This window comes from Cryptomeria japonica, unplaced genomic scaffold (assembly GCF_030272615.1).
Source record: "Cryptomeria japonica unplaced genomic scaffold, Sugi_1.0 HiC_scaffold_149, whole genome shotgun sequence".
Taxonomy (NCBI): Eukaryota; Viridiplantae; Streptophyta; class Pinopsida; order Cupressales; family Cupressaceae; genus Cryptomeria; species Cryptomeria japonica.
In genome coordinates this window covers 345,666-356,000 of record NW_026728971.1, presented here as the reverse complement: position 1 = coordinate 356,000, position 10,335 = coordinate 345,666, and the positions used below count along the sequence as shown (strand labels likewise).

The 10,335-nt window shown below is 35.0% G+C and overlaps 1 protein-coding gene across 1 annotated transcript; it reads left to right on the top strand.

Moving 5' to 3' along the window:
* Positions 1-4,229: 4,229 nt before the first annotated feature.
* Positions 4,230-9,431, top strand: LOC131866535 (B3 domain-containing protein Os02g0598200-like). The gene is made up of 7 exons (XM_059215474.1): positions 4,230-4,463; positions 4,553-4,832; positions 4,936-5,178; positions 5,309-5,424; positions 5,699-5,917; positions 6,378-6,429; positions 8,563-9,431. The coding sequence occupies exons 1-7, from the start codon at positions 4,230-4,232 to the stop codon at positions 9,429-9,431; spliced, it is 2,013 nt and encodes a 670-aa protein (XP_059071457.1).
* The last annotated feature ends 904 nt before the right edge of the window (positions 9,432-10,335 follow it).

The window sequence follows — 10,335 nt, the reverse complement described above, 5'->3', positions numbered from 1 at the left end:
AATTATAAATCACAAACTCTACAGTAGATCCGATTACAGATCTTTGTACAACTATCCCGCAACAAGTCCAGTAAAGAACTACTGCAACACTATTTGCCTTTGCAACTCACTTCACAGATACTGCTATCCTTGTTTCCAAATGTCTTTTGCATATCACACACACCTTCACTCACTCAATCTCTTTCTCCTTTTTTCTTATTCTGCTTCTACTTCTACTTCTGCATTATGCTACTGCATATGTATATGTATATATTGGAGGGCACAAATACAAAATAGTGTGTTGGCCAAGCCCAACACATTATCAATATGATTATGTTAGCCTCCGCAAGACTTCTACATGCTTCCTTTACATACTCTAATTGCTAATGCATATACCAAGATTATCAGAAACGGATAGGGTCATCCAAACCCAAGAATACTGACCCATAATCATAGGATCAAGCCCAATATTTAAAAAATGTAGGCTCCACGCGTACCAATAAAACCGCAATACAAAACTCTAAGAGATACATCTGATAATTACCAAAACTGCTAACACTGGGATAGGTAACTAATATCAGGATCAATGAGAATACCTAACACCGTGATACCGGGATCAATGAGAACTCAATGAAACCTTTAAATTCATCATCCAAGGTTATCCATGTTGCATAATAACTTCTGACCAAAACCGCAACATCTAAACTACACATCCATACTGACTGCATACAATCCTTTGATACAATAACAACCATAACATCCATTGCATCCAGACTAATGTCCAAACCTCATATAATGTCTAGTCCAAACTAGATGACTAGTTTGAAATCAATGACAACATTGTTCACACAAGTCTAATAGAATTGACCATTGCTAATTAAATTAATAGGTAGGCAAAAAAATTGAACCTAATTAACAACTTTGATCGTAAGACAATAAGAGTTCGCTAATAAATTTAACAATAAAATGAATCAAATCAAAAAATACTCTATGTTGAATCTTAGCATATCTCTTCTAATGTTCTTTTTCTTCTTATGGAAAATTGGCTCTTAGAGTTGCACTATGAAAATTTGTAATATTTTGACACAAGAATCCGAAGATAGTGGTTACCAATAATGAAGGACTGAAGTTCAATTCATAGACTTCCTAAATTTTGATGAATGGTTGATATGGATTCAACAACAGAATCGATCTACCATGGAAAATGATTGATACAAAATAGATTAAGAACTCTCAAATTGATTGAAAGTATAACCCATTTGATTGAGTCATGAAGATTAATTGACTTTTTAATGAATTTGATGGGTTCATTAACTAGTTTGATTGATGTGTGGACTAAATTGATTGGTTAGAAGATTGAATTGATTGATCTATTAGAATGAGTTGATTGAAAGTTGACTAGAAGTTAGTGGTAGTTAGAATTTTGACTTTTGATGTAGGAAATTAGAATGAAATGTCATTGATTTGAATTTAAAAATTTTTAAATGTCAAATGAAATTGAAATTGATGGAAATGAAATGAATTCAAATTTGGATGGAATTTAGTTACTTTGAAATTCAATAAAATAAATTTAGATTAAGGGGACATAGATACAGACAATTGAATAATTTCTTAATTGAATTTAATTAAATGATAATCATTTAATTGAATTAGAAATTCAAAATTAATTAAATAATAAAAGTATTTAAATAATTTAAAAGGAGGGTTTATTGATTAAATGATTTGGATGGAAATTGAATAATTATTTTTTGCTAAAAAAGATGAATATTGGCTTAGAAAAATAGGATTGGATTAACTAAATAATTAAGATCACTTAATTAATATAGAAGAATAATTAACGATATTAGTAATAGGACAATTTTGAGTGTCTACAAGATTAACAATATTAATTATATGTTATATATGTAAGTATAATAAAAAAATAGAAATATCAAATTATCTTTTGACAATATTCAGCAAATACTTGTTCTTCACAGTGAGCTTGTTAAGACCTCTGAAATCTATGCACAGACACAATGAACCATCTTTCTTGATTTGGGCCTCATCGGATAATCCATGCAAGTTAGAAAACATCTCCTCAATGTCCCAGAAGAAGTTTTCTAATGCCTTGTCATCCCGCTTTGCATCGGATGGCTCGACTAGCAGTGCAGGTTTTGCAGAACCCTACATACCAGCCGAAGTGAGCAAAGTGTGGTGTAGGGCTTGGCCATCCTTGAAAAATAGGATATCTTCATGCAGCTTTGCAATCGCTTCAAGAGGCATCATTTGTATTCTATGTGACTTCACTGTAACCAGCCTCAAGATTGGTGGTGCGATTGTGAAGATCGCATCCCTCTACAGTCTGTAAGCGTCTCTCAAGGTCGCAAACCCAAGTTCGAGTCCTAGGGTGATGCGTTTGATCTCCTCGACCGGAACGCACTAAGTACCTTGTTTTATTTATTTATTTAAACTTTAAATTTAATTGCAATATCAATTCAAGCTCTGAACCATAACCTTTTTACTAAAATAACCTTTTTACTTTTCTTTAGTTATTAGTCATAGTAATAAAATTATTAAAAGGTTTACTTGGGGGCTATGTTAAGTTCAATAATTTTCTATTTGCGGTTTATTTTCCTATTTTTAAAAAATATTCTTATACACATTTTTATTTGATAAACCTCATTTCTCCTTTATTTATATATATTTTTAATTATTTTTAATAACAAATTTGATGATCATTATCATTATAAATATAAAATATTTTCAATTTTGATATCTCTTGCTGTATTTTCACTTAAATTTTTTTTGAAATATAAGTATGCCATGGAGAAGGCCCTATAATGGGGATGGTAGTGGGACACAATTCATCTATTAGTGGAGTACAATAAGTGTCATGTCGATACTTATCCCCGAAAAGATGCTACTAATTTTGAAAAAGCAACCAGATATGTGATGCCACATCAACACACCAATAAACATGACTTAGTGCACAACTACGAGTCTTATTTAATTTTTGGACCATTTTGGACACCTTACGAAAAAGGCATGTGATGTGGCATATTTGACCATGTGGACTTAAAACCAAATTGTTTTAAAAAATTGACATGTAAATATTTGTACAAAATTCAAATTGATTTAAAATATTTAAGACAAATTTTGAGAGGTGTGAAACTAGGGTGCTCCACTATAAGACCCTCTCCCATAATATTTATATTATATTTATACAAATATAGATCATCCCCTTTATAAATATGATATATAAAATAAAACAAAACAGTAACACATCAAAATAATTAATTTTAAAAAATTAATTAGGCTTCCTCCACAAGTGAGTGTAAGTCCCATTGTATGTTATGTTGAATGATTTGTATGTTAGGCATGTCACTAGACAAGGACAATAGCTGTGCTGTCTCTTAGGCCTTGTCGCATTTTGTGTGGTCCATAGGCAATTTAAAAAATGGTGGGTACAGAAGTATTCTATTCTATATTCATCTTGTGGTTACGAACAAAAACAATCTCGGTACTCTATTCTATATTCATCTTTCGTCGCCCGCCTTCCAAAACAAAAATCTTTCTGGCAGAACTTCTCAGTCGGGCACAATTTACAGGATAGATGGCAGAATATACAACAACTTGGGGTCTTTTATCACATTTAGCAGAGTAAAAACAAGTATTGGAGGGATCTCCATAGTGGTTTTTAAGAAGCAGGGCGTTGCTGCTTTAGATTCATTCATCTCGGTACTCAAATTTAATGTTCACAACTCTTTTGTATCTTCATCTTGTGACTTCCAATTAATATTTCCTCACCCGCTTTCCAAAACGCAAAACCATTCCTTCCATTTGCCATTTGTAATTTCTCAATTGGGCACAATTTACATGATAGTGGGGCACAGAACTCACAACAGATTCAGGACTAAAAGAGTAAATATTGAAGAGACGTGTAATTTTGTCGGCCAAATGATTTGGCAGATAACAATTTCCATGTTGGCAGTGATACATTTTTCTCGCGTTATGAACTCTCAAAAAATTACAGTCGAGCACGTGTCATCCATGCATGCGCTTGTAAAGCCTGCGGCGCACATGCTGTAAGCCTTTAGAAGGCCAACACGTCGCCACATTTCTTGATTATGATGCAACACATTATAAAATACATCGTTCTCTTCTTCACTCACCGTTGTTATTCTATTTGACATTCCAGGTTGTCTGTTTTCAGATTCTCTGCAAGTTGAGTTTGTCCAAAACTTCCTTTTCGTATATTCATTCATTTAGGAATGCGATATTGGTTTTACTTCCACTTAACATTCTCTCAGTGCCCAACTCTCTCTCACTCTCTTCTTATACGCTTTGCATCTGAATTTGCCATGGAGATAGAAGAAACGGGAGAGCACTATATGCCGTGCCCAAAATGCAGTCAGAAATGTTATAAAAAACACCGTGAGAAAGAATACTTTGATGGGTCTGCTTCTTTCTTCAAAATTATGCTTGGAGATTTTGCAGAGAAACTGGTAACTCTATACAACATATTTTATTCTTTTTATTTCATGTATACTGTTAAGAATCTGTAAAATCTAATTGTTCATTGTGTTTACCGCAGCGCATTCCTCCGGCTTTTGTTTCCCAGATCATAAATGACCAAGATGAACATATGGTGTTGCAAGGCCCAGATGGGCAGAACTTCAATGTACGGTTATGGCGTTCCATCAAAAAGTTGGAACTTCAACACGGCTGGATAAACTTTGTAAATTATTATGGGCTGGAAGTGGGCGATCTTCTAGTTTTTAAATACATTTCTAAGTCATGCTTTAAAGTCAAGATTTTCGATAAAACATCATGTGAAAAAAATCAAAGAATACAAAGCAAATCTTCATTTCAGGGTAAGAAAAGGTTTTGTTTAAAGTTCCATAACTAATTTATCGAGTTATTTGAATGTATTTTTTGAACAGAATGGGAATAATATAAAGTTATTTTTTGTTGCAGGCAATTCATCCCATAACCCTGGACATTCTTTCGTATCTGAGAAGCATGGGACAATGGAATCTGATGCTCCTTTTATATCAGATAAACCCTCTTGTACACTGGTTATCAAATATAATGAGCGTAGTTTAAATCGACAAATAGACAGTAAACTGCTGATTGATCTGGATTCTGATGAAAAAGACAACCCTGAGTTTCCGGCGGTGACTGAAATTCAAAGAACAAAAAGGATGCCTCCCTTCCTCGGTGAGTAAAAGTTTGTCTAAAACAATAGGGCCTTTTAAATTTTTAAGTGTTTTAACTAACTAATGGAGTTGCATTTGAACTGTATTTTTTAGTAGGATCGGTATAATAATAAAGTGAATTTTTATTGCAGGCAATTCATCCTCTCATAAGCTCGTGAGAATGGAGTCTGTTGCTCCTTTCAAATCAGATAAACCCTTTTGTACAATGGATCTGAAATCGTGGAATGTAAATCAACCTCATGTGCTAGTGAGATCGAATTCTCTACTTTCTTTAGTTATGTATTCTCAAATCTAAATTAGAAGTAGAGGGTTTACAAGGAGGTATTTAACACGTTAGTAATTTGCAATGTATAGAGATGCCCAATTTGTGTTAGTCTTGTGCTGCAATGTTCAATAGTGATGCTCAATTTGTGTTAGTCTTGTGTTGCAATGTTCAATAGTGATGTTTTAGAAATTGATTTAGAAATATTAAATTTCTGAAGGAGATAAAGTTTTGACATTATATCTTTCATTCACTTTAGGAGGATAATCAGGCTGAGGAAGGGGATGACAAAGCAGATGGCCTAGCAATGAATGATGCCAATGAAGAGGAAAATGGTGACAGAGAGGATGGCATGGCGATACATAAGGTTGATGAAGAAGAAGATAAAGAGGATGGATCCACTAATCATGAGGTGGTAGAGAGCAAGGCTAACGATGAGGCTGACAATGGGGGAAACACTAATCCTAAGGAAGAAAAGGTGGATTTAATATTACAATTATTGTTTTATTGGCTATTTCTTTTTTAAAAGGGTACAAATTTATTAATCACAAAGAACAAGTACAACAACACAAGACTGGAGGCCTAGCCAACCATTAAACTACCCTATTCTTGTCCAATTTAATCTAATACACTAGAAAGATCCAAAGGCAAAGAACTCTTGTCAACAATATTCCATCCCTCTGAAAAATCATATGCCCACTTAGCCAAACAATTTGCTACACAATTCCATTGTCAAGGAAACTGAGAAACTGTCAAAAAACCTGAGCTATCCATCAATTAACCCCATCCAACAACTTCATAGTCAACATAGAAACCATCAAATGTGAATCAGATTCACAGATAACCCTTCTCAAACCCTGAGCATAATCTCTCTGTACAGCATACCAAATAGATAGAACTTCCATTAAATTATTTTATTTTTGAAATTGTTTGTGCAGGTCTCTACTCATCATAGAACTGAACGATGTGATAGAAGATTACTTTATTTTTGTGAGTATGATTCATGTTGTGTGGGAGTAAGGCAGAGATTTTGGAATTTAAAAAGCCTCAATGCACATAGGGCATTGAAGCACAACCTTCCCTTCATTCCACCAGGAAGGCGTGGCCGAAAGCCCATAGTACAACGAAAACATCAATAGGTAATTTGCAATTGTACTCTTAAATAATGTTGTCAGATTAGTTTACTTAAGTGGTTGTATGCATCTGAATTTGACCTGATGTTAACATTCATGGCATCATAGGTCAATGGTCAAGAAGGAACTGATGGGCTTTAGCAAGTACCATAGTTTCAAGAGAGAAAGCAATTTGTTTTACTGGAATGTTTAAAATAAGGCTAAAGATTCTATATTTTATTGTCTTAAATTTCATATTTCTCCTCTCGATTTGTAATGCTTAACATTTTATTTTTTTCCATCACAGGAACTTTGCAAGGCAGCAAAGATGTTACACAAGAAGAAGTAGGTTTTCCTCAAAACTTTTGAATAAGGCTAAAGAGTGTGAAAGGATAGTTTGAGGTGTTGTACACTTCCACGATTTTCTGAGGGCCTTTGTTCACTAGACAGTGTAGGAGATAGTTTAGGGGATAATGAGAAGAGTTGGTAATTGTACTTCTCTATTCCTTGTCAATTAGTAATTTGAACATTATAGTGTTGAAAATTTATGATGAAATTTTAATTATTTGGATGTTGGAACAATATGAAAATTTACATTTCACTTGACAATTTAATATGCTTTCTAACTTCCTTCTTGCATCACTCTGGCTTTCCTCCTTTTAACATGACCTTCACAACTTATAGATCCTACATGTACATGTTATTCATATTGTATTGTGGTGGATTTTCATACAATAGATGCTAATGTCATTGTACCTTTGTTGTTGTATCTACCTTTTCATAATGTGATTGTTGGTTAAATGCAAACATTTGAACTTAATACATATCTTATAGTTAAAATCACTTATAATGCATTTGTACAATATAATTCTAGCTGATACACTTGCCACTCTGATATTTCTATCATATTATTTTACTGAATTTAAATGTTTCTTTTGTAATTGAGAGGTAAAATGCAACGAATATCAATAATATATTTGTAAAGACGACCTTTGAAGGAATGGGATAGAGAAAAAGATGGAAAGGGAAAGAGGAAGAGTTCTGAAAAATTTAGCACCAATGACAATATTGAAAGAAAAACCTACAATGCAAACAGTCAAGTAAAAGGGTTTTAAAACAGAGCGAACACTTAAACCATGAAACGTTCTCAAACTTCATCATCAATTACTGGAAACTTCTTTTGATCCTTAAATTACTTAATTATAATAATTCATTATTCATTCTAACCCGGCTGACAACATTTCTTTGTACCTTGAAAAATAGCATTCATTGAAGCAATGTGCTTTGATTACAAACTATCACAAAATATTTTCAAGAAAATGAAATCCTAAAGCATGCATTACATGCATGCAATTACAAGCAAACTACGCTATTAAACCAGTTAAATGCTCATGGATAGGATTAATTACCGAGTAGAGCCTTAACTCAATTTCTGCAACTCATTTGATTTGAGTTCAAGAAGGCACGGTAGAAGAAATTCCATTACCGAGCAGAGGCTTAACTAAATTTCTGCAACTCATTTGATTTGAGTTCAAGAAGGCACGGTAGAAGAAATTCCAGTATCTCAGCTTCTACTGATACTCATCAAATCCCCATTCTCTGACCGTTTTAAAACCTTTGATAAAAGAGTAAAGTCGAGGAAAACTGAAAAAAAATCGATTGAAATGGAAACAACCACCAAAAAAAGAAAATAAGGCAACTGTCTTTCTGATTTATAGAGTATGCTGCATAAAAAATTTTAAAATGGAAACATCTTTCTGATTTTTTGATGTCCAACTGCCGTGAACTGATGTTTCCTGAGCTAAACTGCAGTCTGATCCGGGGCATATTTGAAATTGTTTGATGTCCAACTACTGTGAACTGCAGATTTGAAATTGTAATATCATGGATTGCAATGTTTGTGGGGTATATTTATTCACCCTATTCTTTATATTAAACTTATCCTATGTTCCTTATATTTATGAATGAATATATCCTATAGTCTTTGAATCTGGAATTTGATGGTCTAAAGGGCGTATTCGTAAAAACTGCCCAATTATTAGTCGCAGGAACCAAAATCATAACTCAGCTGGGACCTCTGTTAACCCTAATAATATTAATGACCTAAATTCTTCATCTCCTCACTCTGCTAATGTGGTCTCCGAAGTTCCTGCTCCCACTCCTAATGAACTTAACCCTCTCAAGCCCGATCTCGCACCATCGGCCCCTGAGCATCTCATCCCTGGCTCCGGCCCTCCACTTGACCTTGTGGAACTGCCCTCTGAGGGTTTTCTGCTTGTTACCTCGAGAAAACGGAGGCGTAAAACTACCCCTCTCAATGCCCTAAACCATAGCCGTTCAAATACCATCCAATTGGCCTCTAATCATAAACCCCAGGACCCTCCTCAATCCCCTATCAATTATGTGGTTAAAAATATGGTCAAAACCTTAGAAAACCCCAATCATGGTGATGATGATGCTAACATTTGTAATAACCCTGCAATGATCCTTAGATCCAGAACCCCCTTACAATCAGTCTCCTCTTCACTTGCAGGTCATATTATTGATACTAGCACCATTAACCCATCAACTGCATCTACACTCAAAGAGCTAGAGGATATTCATATTATAGAAGTTATTTATGCAAATAAAGGCTTCGATGAAATTAGATCTAGCACTTTGCTCCCTGGCTTTCCAGGCTCCCAGTTGTCTGGATCCGACATAAGAGGAAATTCTGATATTAGAACTGAGCCTCCCGAAAACAATGAAGATGATGAGGACCTTATGAAAGGTTACTCCCTAAATAAAAAGAAAGGTAGCCCTGTGGGCTCCAAAAATAAGAAGAAGCTTGGAGGTCAACATAGACTCCCTACCAGCCCCCCCTTAAATCCTCCTCTTTAATGAAGTACATATCATGGAACATTCGAGGCCTTGAGTCGCCTGATAGAAAATTTGTTATTAAAAGGTTTCTGGACTGTCATAAAAACCTAGACTGTCTGATGTTACAAGAACTTAAATCTGTTGGGTTCTCCGTCGACACTACTCTTGACTTGATTTGGAGAGATGCAATCAAAATCTGCACCAACCACCTGAGAGGAAAGGGAGGTGTTGGTCTTCTAATTGCCCCTAAATGGTCAATGTACCTCAAGGATAAAGGAACCTCCCCCTGTAATAGAGTGGCCTGGGTTACCCTAGATGTTAAAGGAACTTGCTTTGGCATATGCTCCATATATGCATCTAATGATTACAAGGAAAGAATATCCCTCTGGAATTGGCTAACATCCCTCCCAAATATCCCTTGGGTCATCGCTGGAGACTTTAATATGACTGAATCCCAGGATGACAAGGCTGGGGGACTTCCGTTTGAATGGAAATCCTCAAAAAAACCTCACTGGGACAAGTGTAAACAACATCTGCAATTGTTTGACCCCTTGGAAGGCACTAAACCTGATACACCCAATCTATGGCACACCTGGTGCAATTTTCAGCAAAACACTAATAGGATCTACTCTAGGCTAGATAGATTCTATGCTAATAAGGACTTCTTCTCCTTTTCCCCCAATCAATCTAGGAATACAGTTGCAGTCTTACCAACTACCCTATCTAATCACTTCCCTTTTCTAGCCATCATTAATATCAGGAATGCCATCACCCCTAGCCACCCTTGCTATAAGAAGTTTTTGCTTAGCACCTCCTTGCTGCAAGATGAGGAAGTTCTTAATGCCATCAAGATAGTTAGACTCTTCAATTTGCAACCCCATCTCCCCCATTCCCACATTCTCAGATGGCAGAGGAATATCTCCTC